The sequence below is a fragment of the Athene noctua genome, chromosome 18 (assembly GCF_965140245.1).
Source record: "Athene noctua chromosome 18, bAthNoc1.hap1.1, whole genome shotgun sequence".
NCBI lineage: Eukaryota > Metazoa > Chordata > Aves > Strigiformes > Strigidae > Athene > Athene noctua.
In genome coordinates this window covers 14,434,348-14,451,531 of record NC_134054.1, presented here as the reverse complement: position 1 = coordinate 14,451,531, position 17,184 = coordinate 14,434,348, and the positions used below count along the sequence as shown (strand labels likewise).

The window sequence follows — 17,184 nt, the reverse complement described above, 5'->3', positions numbered from 1 at the left end:
CGCCGGTCCGAGCGCCGCCCGCTCCGCCCCGACGGCAGCGGGGACCGCCCGGCCCGGCCCTCCCCGGGGCGGCGCCGCGCAGAAGCGGTGGGGAGAGCGGCGGCGGCGGCGGCTCCGGCGCGATGGAGGGCAGCGGCGGCGCGTACGGGGCGGCCAAGGCCGGCGGCGCCTTCGACCTGGCCCGCTTCGTGCAGCAGCCGCAGGTCCTGGCGCGGATCGCCAGCGCGGTGAGTCGGGGCGGGACGGGACGGGGCGGGACGGGGCGGGACGGGGCCCGCTCCGGGACGGCCCCGGGTCGGCCCCGGGTCGGGCTGGCCCCGCGCCCCGGCGCCCGCACGGCTCGGCCCGGCCCGGCCTTCCCCTCCTCGGCCTTGTCCCCCCCCCGGCGCAGCCCCCGAGGCGGCCGCTCCGCCGAGCCCTGCCCGAGCCGGTGCCCGCAGCCCGGCCGGGCACGGGCAGCCCTGGAAGCGGCCGCCCCGTCGCGGTGCTGCCGCCGGACACCGGCTCCCGCCCCTGCAGGTCTTCGCCCTGATCGTCTTCTCCTGCCTGGTCGGGGAGGGCTACACCAACCTGCCCAGCTCCCCCCAGCTCTTCTGCGTCTTCAACCACAACGAGGACGCCTGCCGCTACGGCATCGGCATCGGCGTCCTCGCCTTCCTCGCCTGCATCTTCTTCTTCATGGTGGACGTCTACTTCCCCCAGATCAGCAACACCACCGACCGCAAGTACCTGGTCCTGGCGGACCTCGGCTTCTCAGGTACCGGCGGCCACGGGGCCCGGCTGCGCCTCCCCCGCCCGCCACAATGGCTGCCCTTGTCCCGTGACGTGGCTGCCGGTGCCTGGCGAAGGGAGTCGCTCCCGCCTGGCACCCTGCCCGCGGGCCACGCGCTGCCTGCTGAGAGCGTCCGAGGAGCCGCAGGGAGCGGCGCGGGGGCCCGCGCCGGGCTGGGGGCCCGCACCAGTCCCCGGCCCCGCCGTGGCAGCAGCAGCCCGGTGGCAGCAGGGTCTGGCCTGGGCACCTGCCCGGGAGCAGCCCCGGCCCCTCACGCCACGTTCCTCCCGCAGGTCTCTGGACGTTCCTGTGGTTCGTTGGGTTTTGTTTCCTCACCAACCAGTGGGCCTGGACGAAGGCTGACCACGTGCACGTCGGGGCCGACTCGGCCCGCGCCGCCATCACCTTCAGCTTCTTCTCCATCTTCTCGTGGGTGAGTGAAGCCGCGGTGCAGCCCGGCCCTGCCCGGCTCGGGGGGGAGCGTGGAGGGGCCCCCCTGGGCCGTACAGCCCGGGGCAGCCCTGACGGCGCCGGCCCCCTCGTCTCTGCAGGGCCTCCTGCTCGCCTTCGCTTACAAGAGGTACAAAATGGGGGTGGAGGACTTTGCTCAAAACTACATCGACCCCACCCCGGAGGTTTCGACCCCCTACTCCAGTTACCCCAACATTAGCCACGAGAGCTACCAGCAGCCGCCCTTCACCCACACGGCAGAGGCCCCGGAGGGGTACCAGCCCCCCCCGGTGTACTGAGCCCCGGCCCGGCGGCCACGGCTCTACCTGTGCAATTTTCTCTTGGGGGTGGGAGGGGAGGGACCTGCGACTTGAAGCGAGGTGGTGGGGGGGGCAGCTGCTTTGCGTGAAGGCCGCTGGGGCTCGGTGCTGGGGCGCAGGAGGAGCTCGCAGCGGGTGACTCGCCCGTGGTGGGTGATTCGCAGCCGCTGAGCACAGCCCCGGGGGGGGCGGGTGTGCGGGGCCGAGCGCCTGCCCTGGGGAAGCGGGGGGAGCAGCGGGGGGGGGGTGTGGGTCAACCCCCCCGGCGCTGGCCCGGCTGCGCCCGGGCCCGGGCCCCGGTGGCGTTCCAGCCCATGGCTGCACCCCCTCAGTGCCAGCTCCTGCCCGCCGCCGGCTCCCCGTGCCCCCCCGGCCCCCGCTGGGTGAGCTTGATGCCAAAACCTTGTCCTCTGCCGCTGGACGCGCTGTGCCTTCCCGCAGCCTGCGCCGAGCGGGCGGGTCGGGAGCGGCGAGCGCCGGGCTCTCAGCGGGGCCGTGCCTGCTCCGGTGTTCCGAGGAAGGGCCTGGAGCATTTTTCCTGCTGACGGGGGCTCGGCCCCCGCGCCCGCCCCGCAGCTCCCCGCTCGCTCGGCCTGCGCAGGCCGCCTGTCTCAGGTTTTCTGCTGCACCTGTTGCGAAGCTGTGCCCGGCGCAGCCTGCGGCTCGCGAGCTGGCGCTGCTGGGCCGGGCCTTCAAATACTTGTGTGTCACTGTAGAGACGGAATAAACTTTTTCACTTAGCCACCACGTGCCTTTCTTCTCTGAGGAAGCAAAATGGGGTTCCTCCTCTCCCCTCCGGGGCTGGGAGTTCCCGGCAGGGAAGCGGCAGAGCAGCCCGGGCCCAGCTCTGTGCCGCAAACAGCACACTCATGCCGGGGGCTATTTTTAGGCAACCCCCCCTCCCTGGAGCCTGAGCCCAGCCCCAGCGTCAGCCCCGCGCCGCCAGCCCTCGGCCTGCGCCGTTCGCCCCGTGCACTGCAGGGAAGCTGCCTCAGAGCGCTCCGGTATGAAACACAATTTTATTAAGTTATTTATTAACCTAAACCAGCAGCAGTGCTGCCTTCGCCCTCCCTCAGGGGAAGGCCCAGGCCCGGCAGTGAAGGGGTTGCAAGTACAAGTGTCATCGCTCCGGGAGCGGGGGTCTGAGGGCTCCTGCACCCTGCCAGCAGCTGCCTCCTCCTGCCTGGAGGGTGCAGGCAGAGCACAGGCAGCCCCAGCCCAGCCAGAGCTACTGCCTGGAGCTTGTGCAGGCTGGCTTACAAGGAAAAGCACTTTTGCAAGAGTTAAGAAAAAAACCCAACCTTCCAGAAGCCAAGTCAAGCAAAGGGGGAAGAGGCTCCTTCTTACAGCAGAGGAAGAACCAGCCTTGAGAATTTTTGGAAGGCTCAGGAGGGAGCGAGATCCATGACTAGAGCTGAGAACTGTCCGCTCAAAGCGGGGACGCTTTCCCAAGTAGCTGAATCTTCACAGAAACACAGCCCAAACCTTTACGGGTTAAGTCCTGAGCCTCCATACCCTTCACAGGTAACTTGGGCACCAAAGTGGCAGCACCAAGCTTGGACCTGAGCAGAAGCACCAGCTTTGGAGACGAGGCTCTTCCTGGAGCCAAGTCTGGCTATTCCTAAAGGATTCTTAGTGCACAGACCACCACCGGACTACTGCGGCCCTCCTGGAGCTCAGGAGGTAGGAAGAGCCTGCTGAGTCAAGTCAAGGCTTCCTTTCCCCCTCTTCTGTTTCAACAAAAATTGACAAGACAGTTACAGCAAGTGAGCGTAAGGGCGAGCGGCCAGGCCGGGCACAGCCATGCCGAGGGAGTGCTCCGGGCCAGGCCACGGCCCTGTGACAAGGGCTGGGTCATCTCCCCAGGCTGCGTTAAGAGAGGAAGTGGGTTTAAAATACTGAGATACTGCACATTGTCTTAAGAAACTTGGAATTTTGCAACAGCACAAGAGAGAAACGGTTGCATTCACAGGCAAGTGGAGCGGCCACCAGCTCTGGGGGAGCCATTCCAGGACCTTGGTGTGGCAGCACCAGTGACTACAGCTGTCTTTTTTCCTTGTTCTCAGACAGAAACTCACTTTTAGTCAGGCTCCTGGCTCAGTTCCCCCCCGGCAACACGTCCAGTTGACCCTCCCCTCTCCCGGCGCCGAGGAGCAGCTGCTTGGTTTGGCAGGTAGAGATAAAAGTGTAACAGCTAAAGCAGAGGAAGCCAGAACTGGCGTCGGGGAGCTGCAGCATTTCGCTTCCTTCCTCTCATTTCTCCCCTGCGGGAGCCCAGCAGTCAAGAAGCAAAGATCTTCCGGGCAGCAGCCACATCCAGCTGCTTCACCCCCACGGGTACGTTCTCCTTGTTTTCTGCCCCAGGCTGCTGAGACCGCTTGCGGAAGTAGCAGGCTCGGCAGACCGAGTGGTACTTGTCTGCTCCTCCGATCACCTCAACCTGGCCAGAACATTGGGAGAGTGACTGCAGAGCCCAGCTCCCCGAGGAGACCCCTCCAGACTAGCAGGGCTGGCAAGGGGAAGCCACCAAAGCGCTCTCTGATCCAAGGGAACTCACCTCCCTCTCTGCTCCCAGCCTCTTTGTGTAGGAGGCCTCTCGGTAGCACTCCATGCACACGGCGTTCAGCTTCACCACGCTCTCTGCCAGTGGCACCAGGTTCAGGATGCTCCCGAAGGCCTGTGCGGGGAGAGCAGGGGTGGGTCCAGTGGACCAGGGGCTCTACAAGGCTCCCAAAGCAGCTGCTTACCAAAAAAAGAAGGGGTTTACCTTTCTCTGGAAAGTCCCATCAAGAGCAGCAACAATGACAGTTTTCCCGGCATTGGCCATCATCTCACAGAACTCCACGATGTCTGGGAACTAGAGGGGGTACAGAAACAGCGTCAGGAGGGAGAGGGGCAGCACCTCACTCAGGATCCAGCGGCACCGGGCACGAGGAAAATTGAAGCCATAAAGCCTGTTGGTGAAATGAGCTCAGTCCCACTGTCCTCAGCCCGCAGGGACTAAGGGAAGGGGAAGCTTTGACTACACCAACGTATGCAGCAGGATCAAACTGCCCCGGGGGGTTTCTCCCCACTCCCTGTTACAGAGGACTCAGCCTTCGGCCTACCCCGGCTGCTCTGCAGAGACTGCAGCCTGCGGAGTTCCCCGGACCCGCCCTGCCCGTGTACTTACAAACTGCCCCTCGTCGATGCCGATGACGGCGGAGCCCAGCGCCTCCTGGTACACGTCCTTGAGCAGACAGGCGGGCAGGGCCTCCATGGTGCTCCTGCGGGGACGGGAGCACAGGGGCCTGAGCCGGGCAGCCCCGGCTGCGGGGCCGGCAGGGACGGGGGGTCCTCCTGCCCCAGGGACTCACCTGTCGTGCGTGGAGACGCCGGAGGAGCTGTAGCGCGTGTCCTTGACGTACTTCACGAGCAGACACCGGTACTGGGCCAGCTGGAACCGCCGCACCCGCCGCATGAGCTCCGTGCTGAGAGAGACGCCGTCAGCGGGCCCCGGGCCCCCCGGCCCGCCTGTCCCCCGAACCCCCCGCCCCGTCCCGGGCCTACCTCTTCCCGGAGAACATGGGCCCGAAGATCACCTGGGGACAGAACCGCGGGAGTCAGCGGGCGAGAGCGCAGGCGGGCACTGGCGCGGCCCCCGCCCTGCCCTGCCCTGCGCTGCGCTGCGCTGCGCTGCCCTGCCCTGCCCAGCGTCCCGCCGGCCCGGCCCCGGTGCAGCCCCACGAGCCCCGCAGCCCGGGCGCCCCTCGCCCGGCGCCAGCCCGCCGCGGTACCTGGATCTGCCCGCGCGGGCGGCTGGGCGAGCCGGGGTGGACGCCGGGCACCGTCAGGCAGTTCATGGCTCCGGCCGACCGCGCGCGCCTCTTCGCCACGCCGGCCAATCCGGGGCGGCCTCACGCCCGCGCGCCGCCGCGCCAGCCAATCGGAGCAGGGCTCGTGCCGCCGCGCCGCCACCGCGGCCAATGGGAGCCCAGGCGCGAAAATTCTTTTTGTGTGTCCCCCACCCCCCGCGCCGGGGCCCGCACCGCCCTCCCGGCGTGCACCGCGCGCGCGCACGCCGCGACGTCACGGCGCTGCCAACCCGCCCGGTGTCCCCGCCCCCCGGCGCGGCCAATGGGAGCGAGGCAGCCCCGCCCAGGGCCCCGCCCCCGTCGCGCGCCCCGGCCCCGCCTCCCAGGCGGCCAATGGGAGCGGGCCGGCCCCGCCCCCGGGCTCCGGCCCCGCCCCCGAGCGGCACCGGCACCGGCACCGGGACCGGCACCGGCACCGGCATGGGGGGGTGGCGGGACATGTCCGCGGAGGTAGGACCCGCGGGGCTGGCAGCGCGCGGCCTCGCCCGGGCCGCGGGACGGGGGCCGGGGGCCTCGCCCGGTGCCCGGTGCCCGCCGGCGCCCCGGTGCCCCCCGCCCCGGCGGAGCTGCCCCCCCGCCGCAGCCGCGTGCCCCCGCAGGCGCTGGAGCAGCAGTACTCCCCCAGCCGCTGGTCCCCCCGCCTGGGCAGCGACACCATCATCCAGGCCCACATCGCGGCGACGGCGGCAGGTGAGGAGCGGGCGGCCCCGGGCCGGGGGCGGCGGGAGCGGGCGGTGCCCCCGGTACCGCGTCCCTCCTCCCGCAGGAACGCAGCGGGCCCGGGCCGGCGCGGAGACCTCGCTGCACGTCCCCTACGGCGCCGGGGAGGGGGAGAGGCTGGACATCTACTACCCCACGGAACCTTCCGGAAGTAGGTGACGGGCCGGCGGGGGCGGCGGGGGCGGCGGCCGGGCCCCCCTCACCCCCCGCTGTGCCCCGCAGCCTTCCCGGCCCTGGTCTACATCCACGGCGGGTACTGGCAGTGCCTGAGGTGAGGGGCCGCGGGTGCGGGGTCCCCCCTCGCTTTCACCGCTCCCTTCCCGCGACGCCCGGACTGGCCCCGGGTCCTCCCGGCCGGGCCCCGGAGACCCCGACCCGCAGCCTGGCTGTTCCCCCCCAGTAAAGACGAGTCGGGGTTCGCGGCCCCCCCGCTGGTGTCGCGGGGCGTGGCGGTGGTGGCGGTGGGTTACGACACGGCCCCCAGAGGTAGGTGCTGCCCAGCGGGGCCCGCGGCCGCCGCGCTGGCCTGGCGCCCTCCCGACTCTGCCCCGCGCAGGCCGCCTGGACGCCATGGTGCTGCAGGTGCGGCGCAGCCTCGTCTTCCTGGCGCAGCGGTACCCCGGGATCAGGTGGGGGCGGCCCCCGTCCCTTCGGGGCAAACGCTGGGTGGGTCGGTGCGTGGCGGGGCTGTGGCGGCGGCAGGACGGGGTGAACGAGCCCTGCGCTGCCGCGGAGGCTTCGATGCCTCGGCCCGAGGGCTGGGGACGCCGGTGGCCGCGCTCCCCGCTCACGGCACGAGGCAGCAGCTGCGGCGCTGGCGGCTGCGCCACCCCCTTGGCGCGGAGCGGGGGGTCCCCGGGCAGCCGGCACCGGGCCATGGCTCCCTCACGGCTCATGGCTCCCTCTCTCCAGAGGCATTTACCTGTGCGGACACTCGGCGGGGGCCCACTTGGCAGCCATGGCGCTGTCCACGGACTGGTCCGAGTACGGGGCGGTGCCAGATATCAGAGGTAGCGCCGCCGTGTCCAGAACGGGCGTCTGCCCCTGGGACGAGGCTGTGTCCGCTGCCCGTGGGGGCCGCGGGGGCTGGAGAGCTGTGGGAGATGAGCTGCCCCCGCCGACCGCAGCCCACCGGCGCTGGGTGCAGGACGCCGGGCTCCTGGACAAGCTGTCCCCAGGGGCGTGCGTGTCCTGCGCCCACCCGCCGCTCACCGAGCCCTGGGGATGTGGGTGCGAGGAGGTTCCCCGGCACGGGGCTGTGAGGGCCCCTCACCGCCGGCGCCTCTGCCTGCAGGAGCCGTGCTGGTGAGCGGCGTGTACGACCTGGAGCCCATCCTGCACACCTACGTGAACGACGCGCTGAACATGAGCCGGTGAGCCCGCACGCGTGACTGTGGGCAGCGGCTCTGCGGCCCGGTCTGCCCCTGTCCGCACAGCCTGCCTGCGCCCCCAGACACCCGGCGGGGGCACCCGCCTGCGCCGCGGGCAGCGTCGCCCTCCCCGAGCGAGGGGCTGCGTCAGCCGCGGCGGGGTCTGTGTCCTGCAGGGAGGTGGCGCAGAGGAACAGCCCCGTGCTGTGCGTGGCGCCCGCGCCCGCCGCCTGCGAGGTGCTGGTGGCCGTGGCCCAGCACGACTCCCCGGAATTCCGCCGGCAGTCGCGGGAGTACGGGCAGGTGAGCTCCGGGCCGCGGGGGTGCTGCCCTGGCCGGCCCCTCGCGCCCGCTCGGCGGGGGTGAAGAGCTCGTGGGCCGTTCAGGCGACGGCGGCTCAGGGGACGCCGCGGGTCCTAGCCGAGCTGTCGTAGCCCTGCCCGGGGCGGGTGGGGCCGGGGTCCCTCCTGCCCGCCACTCTCTCCGCAGGCCCTGCGTGCGGCCGGCTGGAACGTCTCGCTGCTGGATCTCGCCGGCGTGGATCACTTTGACATCATCGAGAAGCTGTCGGAGGAGAGCTACGTCCTCACTCAGGTAAGGGACGAGCTCCCGTCCTCCCTCCGCTCAGAGCCACGACCACCCCAGCAGGGCTTCCCCCGCGTACCGGGGGCTTCGGGGCTGGCTGATGTCTCCAGGGGCGGAGGAGTGGGGCCAGGCAGCGCTCACAGGCTCCGTTCCTCCTCCCAGATGATTCTGAACATGGTTTCAAGAGCCTGATGGCGCGTCGGGAGCAAGCGGAGATGGGAGCCACAGCCCTGCACGCCGGCGACAGGCAGCCCCTGCGCGCCGTGTCCCGCGGCAGCCGCCTGCGCCTCCCGCAGCACAGGGCGAGCGCAGGGCGGGCGGCTGCTGCCCCCAGACACGCTCTGTGCCCCCTCCAGCCCCCAGCCAGGCCGGGGGGCACCAGTTACCAGCGATTGTCACCTGGGCTAGCATTTCTTTGCTGGGGTGGTCCTGCCCGCCTGGAGCGCGTGGGGCCAGCAGGGATCTCTCTGTTTGTTCCCTCAGTTTTCTTTAAACTGATTCATGCCAATACAAAATAAAACGGGAACAATTGCTGCTGGGGGTGACTCTGCTTCCCAGGGAGCTGAGGCCGTGTTGAACCTACAAGAACACGCTGTGGCCGGGCTCTTCCGTGCCAGCAGCGGGGAGCGCACCACTGAGCCCAGCCCAGCTCCGCACAGGCACAGCTGGGGACTTGCTGGCCCCGAACGTGACAGGCCCGGCAGGCTCGGAAGCCCCCAAACCCCGCCTGCGGCTGTGGGACTGGGGTAACATGAGCCTCTGGGGATGGGGGTGATGGAGGAGCGCATTGGTGGGCTCTCTGGGCCAGGCTGGGCTTATGCCCCGATACAGACTGGCACTGCTGTGCAGTGGCCCCGTGTCTGAGACACTCCCATGTCCCCAGGAGCACTTGGCCCCCAGTGGGGACCTGTGGGCTGCGATGACGTCCCTGCTGCACGGCCAGGAGAGGAGCACGCTTGGGAGAAAACATCCTGCACAGCCACAGCGCTGCCAGAACATGTTTATTTTGCGCCCTGACTGTCCCTGGGGGCTGTGCCCGCGTGTGGCGTGCAGGGGCCAGGCGCAGCGCGTGGCCTTTGGGGCGGGGGCAGCCAGCCTCTGCTTTTGGGCGCTGCGGGACAGGAGTTACCGCAGCAGAGCGGCTGCAGAGGACTAGAGGGTGCTCTGAGGGTGCATTTGCTGGGTGATCTGTGAGGCAGGGACGCTGCCTCGGAGGGGTCTGGGTGGTGCCGTGAGATGTGGGTGCTCCCCTCTGTCCCTCGGGGCGTGGGTCCCGCTGCAGGGCTGGGCCGGGGGCTCCCCAGGGCGGGCGCTGGGCTGCAGGGTGCACCAGGGCTGGCTGTTGTGCTGCAGCTGGTTGCGCCTGGTCCCAGCCCCTTTGCCGCCGCTCGCCTGCAGCGGCCAGGAGGAGGCAGCTGCCCCCGGGCTGGGGCTGGGAGGATGCTCAGGCTCCCCCCGCGCGCGGAGGAGTTGGGCACAATCCCCGGGCCAGCTTCTCCTGACACTTCCTGGCCACAAACTCCAGCTTGTTCTTCGCGAGCTCGGTGTCGCGGGCCGAGACGTCGCGGTGCCAGACTGCGCGCACGGCACGGGCCGACCAGGGGAACAGCAGGACGCTGACGGCCTGGCCCGTCTCGGCCAACTCCTCCTCGCTCACCGCCCGCAGGTGCTGGCAGAGCTCTGCGGGGGACGGCCAGTCCCCCCCGATGCTCACCATCACGATGTTCGTCTCCACCGCCGCCAGGTTGACAGAGCAGACGGGCGAGTTCATCTCCTCGACGCCTGGGGGAGGCAGGGCATGAGCCTGGCGCCCGGGGGGAGGCGCGGCAGGGCCGGGCAGGGTGCGCCGCGTTGGGCTGCGGGCGCCCGCACCTCCCGGCACGCCGAGGGGCCCCGAGGTACCTTCAGCAAAGCGTCGGGCGTTGTCGTGGTCTCTGCGCAGCGTCGCCTCCGCCCGCTCCAGTCCCAGGAGCGCAGCGGCCGCCAGCACGCCCGCCTGCCGCATCCCCCCCCCCAGCAGCTTCCGCGCGCGCCAGGCCTCGGCCACGAACTCCCTGCGGCCGGCCAGCACCGCGCCGGCCGGGGCGCCCAGGCCCTGCAGAGTCACCGGAGGGGTGACCTCGGGGGCTGTCCCTGCCCCTGTGACGTGCCCAGGGGTGCCCCAGCGCGCAAAGTGGCCGCTCAAGGGCCCCATCTGGCCCCGGGGACCCCCCCCCCCCCCTGTGTGAGCGCACCTTGGAGAAGCAGAGGGACACGGAGTCGCAGTGCCGGGCGATCCGAGCCGGCTCCACGTCCTGCGCCACCGCCGCGTTCATCAGCCGCGCCCCGTCCATGTGCACCCGCAGCCCGTAGCGGCCAGCGAGCCCGCGGACCTGGGGGGAGCGGGGGGAGCAGCTGGGCTGGGAGGGACCCCCGGAGCGGCCGCACCAGCCGCGCTCCGAGCTCCCCGGCGAGGCCCGGCGGTGCCGTCCTGCCGGGTCCGGCTGCCCGCGGGCTCCAACCTGCCGGAGGTAGGCGAGGGGCAGCGCCCGGCCCCCCGCCGAGCTGTGCGTGTTCTCCAGGCAGAGGAGCTCGGGGCGCGGGTGGTACCGGCTGCCGTGGGCCTCGCGGATGGCCCGCTCCAGCCGCTCCAGGTCGAAGGTGCCGTCTGGCAGGTCCGGCAGCACCTGCGGGTGGACGCCAGCGACCTGCGCCCGGGGCCGGGCAGGGAGCGGAGCTGACGGGGGGCAGCGCGGGGGTCCCGGCCCTCTGCCCCTCCCGCCCTGCGCCGGCTGTGCTCAGCCCCCTCCTGCCCCACGCCGAGGCTCGGGCGATCGGGCGACGCTGCCGCAGCCCGGCGCCGGTAGCCAGAGGAGGGCAGCAGCCAGCCACCCTCCTGGCCCTGCCTGCGCCACCGGTGCCACCAGGCCCCGCCAGCCCGGGCCGGAGCCCCCCGCCCGCGGCACCCACCTGCGCGGCCCCGCCGTGCTCGAAGCGGTGCAGGTGGGCGTCCTGGCCCAGGATCAGCTGAGCCCCCCTGCGCTGGCAGTGGCACATCACTGGGAGGGAGAGGGGCCGTGAGGGAGGGGGCACGGCGGGCAGCGCCCAGCGGGCAGCCCCCCTCGGACCGCCGCGGCCCCCCGGGGGTCCGAGCGGGTGCCCCGCGCCCGCAGGAGCCGTGCCGTGGCCGAGCCGTGGCCGTGCCCGGGGAGCAGCTGGGGGGGCACGGTCCCCTCCCCGGTGCGCACACGTGGCCGGGGCTGGAGCGGGACCCCCGCACACAGGAAGGCCAAGCACGGGACGGGGACAAGCAGGCCCAAGGGGGGGGGGGCTGCTCAGCAGCAGCATGAAGCGGGGAGCAGCTCCGGGGGCCAAGGGGGGTCGTGCTGCTACAGACTTGGGGTGGAGGGGGCAGAGGAGGGGGCAAGGAGGTCACCCGGGTCAGACAGGGGCTGCTGCCCACCACTGTCCGGGCAGCCCCCCCGGGCAGAAGCGGCGCTCGGGACCCCGGGGGGGAGGGGGGCTGCTCCCGCCCCCCGCCCCTCCATGGGATGATGATGGGGCGTGAACCTGCGGCTCGGTTTGTGACCTGCCCCCCCGGCACTCACCGGCGATGAGATTTGCCATCGTGGCCGTGGGCACAAAAAGCGCCTCCTCCATCCCCAGGAGCGCTGCGGCCCGGCGCTGCAGCTCTGCAGGGGGAAGCACGGGGGTCCTGGGGGGGGCGTCTGCTGGCCCCGGGCGAGCACGGGGGGGGTGGCGGGAACCCCACAGGCCCAAGCCGCCCCCCCCCAGCCCCAGCACAGCCCCTCTCTGGGCCCCCGTCGCGGCTGCCCCCGGGCTGGGGGGGGCTGCAGGCAGGGACCGCGCCGGCGGGAGGGGGGGGGGCGGTCCCCGTCCCTGCCGGGCCCGGAGCCGCGCGGGGGGGGGTCCCGTCCCCGCCTCCCACCGTTGACCGTCGGGTCTTCCCCGTAGTCGTCGTCGCCCAGGGCGGCGCGGGCCATGGCGCGGCGCATCCCGGCGCAGGGCCGGGTCACCGTGTCGCTCCGCAGGTCCACGGCGCGGGGGGGGCCCCGCGGCCGCGCCGGCCCGTTCCCGGCCCCCGCCGCGGGCAGCCGGCCCCGCCGCAGCCCCCGCGCCGCCAGCATGGCCGGTGCCCCGGGCCCGCCCCGCCGCAAGGGCTCCCGGGCGGGCGGGGCGGGATCGCGCCCCCCCCCGGACCGGGCCCGGCGGGGCGGGGCGGTGGGGCCCGCGGGGCGGGCGGACACGGGGCGGTGGCTCCTGCGCGGGCCCCGAGCGCGTCCCGGGGCTGCCGGGACCTCACCGACCCCCCGGAGTCACGGCGCGGAGGTGCCGGGGGACACGGGTGGGCGCTGCCCCGGGCCCCCCCCGGCTCTCCCGCCGCCCCGAGGGCCCGTCCCACCGGCCGTGGCTCCGTGGGGGTCGGAGAGGTTTCCTGCAGGCCCACGGCGAGCGGAGCGGCCACGGCCGCCGCCACGCAGGGACGGCGCGGGGCGACCCCGCTGCTGGGGATCGGCTCCCGGTTCCGTCCCGGGTCACCGTCCTGCGGCACCGCGGGCCGGCACGCGCTGCGGCCGGGCTGGGCCGTGGGTCACTCCATGGCTCTGGGCACCGGGGAGGGCGACCGCCGGGGTCTGGCTCCTGGCAGAAACCCCCTGGCCCCCGGAGGAGGGGGGCACATGCCCAGCGCAGCAGCGAGACCTCCCGCCTTGGCCTTTTCCCCCGGTGACGCTCCACCTGGCCCGTGGCCACGAGGCTCTGTGGGAGACCCTGGGCCGTGCCCCCCCCGTGCTGCAGGCGGGGAGGGGGGCACAGCCCGCAGCACTCGGCACCTCTCCCGGCACTTGCGGGGGGAGCAGTGGGGCAGGCGCGTTCGGGTGCCCCCCATCCCCTGGGGGCTGCCCGGTCCCTGCCCGCCCGGCGCACGTGCCGCTGCCTCCCCGACAGCCGCCTGCGCCACGGCCCCCGCTACGCCGCTGCCTTCTTCCTCCCTCCGCCACGTGCCACCACACGGCCTCGGCCCCCCCCAGCCATCCCCCCCAGCCGAGAGCCCCCCACGGCTGCCCTGGCTGGCTGCCCGCACACCCGCCACCCTGCCTGCACCCCTGCCTGCGCGGGGCCTCGGCACCGCCCGCGCTGTCAGCCCCGCAGATGAGCGAGCCATAAACAGTCCTTCACCCAGACGTTTTTCACACGCGGGGCCACATGTTAACAGTTTTTCTTTATTTACTGCCTCCATTTCCTCTTTGTTCCAGGAACTTGTCCTCCAACTTCAAGCTGCTCATGATTAGGCAAAAAGGCCTCTAATCTCCCCGATCTGATTTACCGTCACTGAGAACAGACGCTTCCCGTTACTGGCCCTGGACCCAGGAGCGTGGACAGCCGAGCTCTGCCGGCGGCTGAGCCGAGCCTCTGCTCCCCAGAGCTGCCCCTCGGCCCGCGCTGCCTTCCCGGCACCTTCCTCCTCCCGTAGGCGCGGGGCAGCCCGGCCGCTCAGGGCAAGGCCTGGGGGGGAAGCGCAGCCCCACCGTGCCCCGGGCAGCCGCCCCGGGGCAGGGCAGGCTCCGGCGCCCGCGGGAAGGGCCGGTCGGCTGGAGCATCTCGGGGCTGTGGCCCCCCCGGCCGCTCACCCACCCGCTCCCGCTGCTGCCGGGGGGGGTGGCCGGGTGGCCCTGGGGTGCCCGGCGGGGGCAGCACCCGGCCTGGCCGTGACGCTGGGCTCAGCCCCTGCAAGTGCCGGTTCCGGAGACCCAAGGGGGGGTCCTGGGGGCTCCGCGCTGCACAGCCCCCCCTCAGCCCGGGCCATGGAGGGGGATCCTTCGCCTGGGGCCACATCCTCCGTAGGACGAGCAGGGCATCCCCCGCGGCCCCACGTCCCGCCAGCCCCGCGCCTGTGCCCTGGGGCTCTGGCTGGGACCCCGGGGTCTCCCCCACTGCCGGCACCCAGCGAGTCCCCCCCCTCCGACCGCGCAGGGCCGTGGCGGGGCCAGCGCGGGGCCCGCGGGAGGGCTCGAGGCCACGTGTGGGTCTGGCCGAGCCAAGGCCGCGGGCGTGTGGGCAGCGGGAAGGCAGCGCCGGCGCCTGGCCGGCGGCTCGGCGGGGGCTCGGCCGGCGGCTTGGGGGGGCTCGCCCGGGGGCTCGCCCAGGGCCACGCTGTGCTGCGGCTCCCGCGGCCACCACCTGCCAGCGCTGGGCAGCGGCTCCCGGCGCCACCGAACGTGCAGGCGCGGTGGGCCGAGCTCCCGCTCCCGCCGTGCCTCCCCAGGGCTAAAATTAGCAGCCGAGGCCTGGACGGGGAGCGGAGCCGGGTCCCGCCGGGGAGGATCGGATCGGGTTTCCCCCCGCCCTCCCTGCCACAGGCCTGGCAGCCACCGGGGCGATTCCCGGAGCTGGCCGGGCTCCCCCTGCCCCCGGCCCCACAGGCAGCCCTGCGAGCAGCTGCTGCCAGGCCCTGCCCGCACGCCTGCCTGCACGTCCCGGCCCCCCGGCACCGGGGCTGAGCCCGACACGTGTCCCCTCTGCGGGTGCCTCCGGGGGGCTGCGGGCCGGGGGGAGGCAGGGCGGCCCACGCCCGTGCGGCTGCGCCTCCTCGGCCAGCGCCGGGCTGGGGCCGAGCCGCCTGCCCCGGGCACACGGGGCCGCCCCAGGGATGGGGCTGGCGGCTGGGGTGAGCACGGGCGGGCTGCGGGCCGGGGGCGCAGGACTACCGGTGGCCCTGGGTGTCTTGTGCCCGGGGCTGACTGCAGAGCACGCCCAAAGTGCTGGCCATGAGCTCGGGGGTGTTTGCCTGCCAGGCTGCCTTGGCCCCACGGCTGTGCTGCCTGCGCCGCCTGCGCTGCCGGCACTACAGGCTGCCACTGCCCGTCCTTGTGGGCTGGGGGGGCCAGCCTGGAGGGCCCCGCTCCCCGCCGGTCAGGGGGGAGCAACCATCAATCATCCCCGGCGGGGCAGAAGCCCCGGAGCCAAGTGATTTCCTACTGTCGGGAACCGTGGAGCGATGCCTGGAAGCGCGGGGACGTGCCGGGCTCCTGGCTCAGCCCGCCGGGGGCACCGCCAGGCCTCCAGCCCGCCCTGCCTGCCCCCCGCGCCCGCTGCCAGGCCGGGGCTGGGGTGCAGGGGGCACCGAGCGCCGCCCGCCCCGGCCCGCCGCTGTCCCGGTGTAACGGGGCCGTCGAGGCGTCGGGCCTGGGCTCGCGGGGAGGGAGCGTGCCGGCGGCTGCTCGCACACGCGGGATCCCAGCGAGCCCGAGCCCCGGACAAACCCCCGACGGCCCCGCTGGGACGCACCCAGAGGGCACCGCTGCCCCGGCCCGGGGGGGGGATGCCGGGGGAGGGCTGGCGGGGCTGGCCGGTGCCCTGCGGCGTCTGGCTGCGATTGCCGTCGCCGTGGTCCAGGGCCGGTTGTTCCCCACCGGGCACCAGCGCGGCACACGCTGGGCATTGCCGGGGGCAGCCGCGGGTAGCGGCGGGGCTGGGGGGGCCGGGGGGCCCCGGGCCGGCAGCCGGGGGGAGCCGTGCGCCGGGCCCCGGCCGTGCAGGGCCGACGGAGCGGCCGGAGCCCGTTGGATGCTGCCGGTCCCCGGGAGCGGAGCGGAGCCGGCGGGAGCCGCGGGGCCGGCCGGTCCCCCCCGTCCCCAACCTGCCGGGGCTGCTCGGGTGACCCCTCCCTCCGCCGGCAACAACTTTTCCAGTAAAACCACCGCAGAAATCCCGGCTTCCCGACAGGCCCGCCCCTCGGCCGCCGGGGGGGCGCGGGCCGCCCTTAACCCTTCCCGGCCCGGGCCCCCCGCGCTGCCCCGGCCGATGGCTCCGAGCCCCCGCGGAGCCGCGCAGGGGGCTTTGCCCCCCCCGCCCCGGGTCAGCGATGCCCCCGCTCCCCGGGGGGCCGGGGGGGGTCCCCGGGGGCGGCGGGATGGCACTGCTGGAGCAGCACATGGGGAGGGGGGTGGGAGAGAGCTGGCACCCACCCCGACCCGGGGAGACCTTTGCACCCGCATGAGGGGACCCCTGCACTCGCAGCGCCAGCGGGGCGGCGCGTTCTCCTTCCCGAGGGGCAGCTGGTGTGGAGGGAGCGGGGCCTGAACCCCGCTGCAGGGCGGAAGGAGCCTCCCAAGGGCCAAGGAGCTGGAGAACCGTTGGGGGAAAAGCCCCTCTCCAAGGGGGACCCGGCACAGCCTGGGGCAGTGGGGCAGCCGGCCAGGTGGGTCCGCAGGCGGGAGGGGCCCTGCCTGTCCCCCACCAAGCAGGAGGGATGTGCTGCGTGGGGCTGGGCAGCGCGGGGAGCTGGTTCGTGGGGTGTCCAGGCCGAGCCCCAGCTCGCAGCGGGTGCCCAGGGCTGGGACTGGCCAGGGCCCGAAGGTGGGTGTCCCTGGGTGGGGGAGATGGAGACAGGAGACCACTGCAGGGGGTGGCGAGGAGGGGGCAAACCGCTGCCGCGTTCTCGTGGTGGGGATGCAGCGGCTTCGGCTGCGTGTGGGCAGGTTGGGGTGAGACCCAAGGGACGCGCCCCGCGGCGAGGGGCGGTGCGGGGGGCTGGTAGGTCCCCTCGCTCCTGAGCCTCGGCCCTGTCCGGGGCACCCTGGGAGGAGGCTGCTGCGGTGGGGGTGCGGGGCCGGGTGGCTGTGCTGGGTCACAGCCCGTCCCCACGGCTCCGCCGGGTGGCTCCTGGCGGTGGGCAGGGCCGGGGCTCGCCGGGCACCGGGAGCTGGGGGTCCACACCGGGAGCTGTGCCGGGCGTCCCCGGCCGGGCCCTGCCTGCCGCCAGCCCTGGCGCTGGCTGCTCAGCCAGGCCTGAGGTAAGTGCTGTAATTGTTTTCTCTGTGGCCCGAGATGAATAATTGAGAGGTCTTTGAGGAGAATTAATTAGCCCGTTTATTGGCAGTAAATGCTTTTCTCCAGATGATGAAATAGATCCCGAGCCACACGTGGGGCAGGAGGATGCAGGTTGCTGAGGCTGCCAGTCTCAGGTCTGCGGACCAGCCGTGCTGCTGCCCCGTGCCCGCCGTGGGGCAGACACCGGCTCCCACGGCCCCCCGGCAGCCCCCGTGCCCAGAGCTCACTGTGCCCACGGCCAGCGCGTTGTGTGGGGAACCTGGCGTGGATGGGAGCAGGGG

General features: G+C 73.0%; 4 protein-coding genes across 8 annotated transcripts; 2 read left to right on the top strand and 2 right to left on the bottom strand.

Annotated features, from left to right (window-relative positions):
• The first annotated feature begins 31 nt into the window (after nucleotides 1-31).
• On the top strand, nucleotides 32-2,282 carry SYNGR2 (synaptogyrin 2). The gene is made up of 4 exons (XM_074921916.1): nucleotides 32-227; nucleotides 520-757; nucleotides 1,066-1,205; nucleotides 1,324-2,282. Exons 1-4 carry the CDS (start codon nucleotides 123-125, stop codon nucleotides 1,519-1,521), a joined length of 681 nt encoding a protein of 226 aa, XP_074778017.1. The 5' UTR covers nucleotides 32-122; the 3' UTR covers nucleotides 1,522-2,282.
• A 260-nt stretch (nucleotides 2,283-2,542) lies between these two features.
• Nucleotides 2,543-5,525, bottom strand: TK1 (thymidine kinase 1). Its single transcript, XM_074921976.1, has 7 exons — nucleotides 5,319-5,525; nucleotides 5,092-5,123; nucleotides 4,899-5,012; nucleotides 4,715-4,808; nucleotides 4,310-4,399; nucleotides 4,100-4,219; nucleotides 2,543-3,982 (listed from the first exon to the last, which is right to left on the bottom strand). The coding sequence occupies exons 1-7, from the start codon at nucleotides 5,382-5,384 to the stop codon at nucleotides 3,824-3,826; spliced, it is 675 nt and encodes a 224-aa protein (XP_074778077.1). The 5' UTR covers nucleotides 5,385-5,525; the 3' UTR covers nucleotides 2,543-3,823.
• A 211-nt stretch (nucleotides 5,526-5,736) lies between these two features.
• On the top strand, nucleotides 5,737-8,609 carry AFMID (arylformamidase). 5 transcript variants are annotated; one of them, XM_074921842.1, is made up of 11 exons: nucleotides 5,737-5,846; nucleotides 5,996-6,086; nucleotides 6,163-6,267; nucleotides 6,339-6,387; nucleotides 6,517-6,602; nucleotides 6,673-6,745; nucleotides 7,029-7,126; nucleotides 7,411-7,489; nucleotides 7,663-7,789; nucleotides 7,976-8,080; nucleotides 8,234-8,609. In XM_074921842.1, exons 1-11 carry the CDS (start codon nucleotides 5,817-5,819, stop codon nucleotides 8,261-8,263), a joined length of 873 nt encoding a protein of 290 aa, XP_074777943.1. In that variant the 5' UTR covers nucleotides 5,737-5,816; the 3' UTR covers nucleotides 8,264-8,609. The 5 variants fall into 5 exon arrangements, 3 of the variants coding, with proteins under 3 accessions (XP_074777943.1, XP_074777944.1, XP_074777945.1); XR_012634743.1 differs by lacking the exon at nucleotides 7,029-7,126 and having other exon boundaries at nucleotides 7,663-8,080; XR_012634742.1 differs by having other exon boundaries at nucleotides 6,517-6,745; nucleotides 7,663-8,080.
• A 413-nt stretch (nucleotides 8,610-9,022) lies between these two features.
• LOC141967784 (uncharacterized) lies at nucleotides 9,023-12,198 on the bottom strand. Its single transcript, XM_074921922.1, has 7 exons — nucleotides 12,000-12,198; nucleotides 11,659-11,742; nucleotides 11,021-11,109; nucleotides 10,573-10,758; nucleotides 10,306-10,443; nucleotides 9,974-10,166; nucleotides 9,023-9,853 (listed from the first exon to the last, which is right to left on the bottom strand). Exons 1-7 carry the CDS (start codon nucleotides 12,196-12,198, stop codon nucleotides 9,516-9,518), a joined length of 1,227 nt encoding a protein of 408 aa, XP_074778023.1. The 3' UTR covers nucleotides 9,023-9,515.
• Between the last annotated feature and the right edge of the window lie 4,986 nt (nucleotides 12,199-17,184).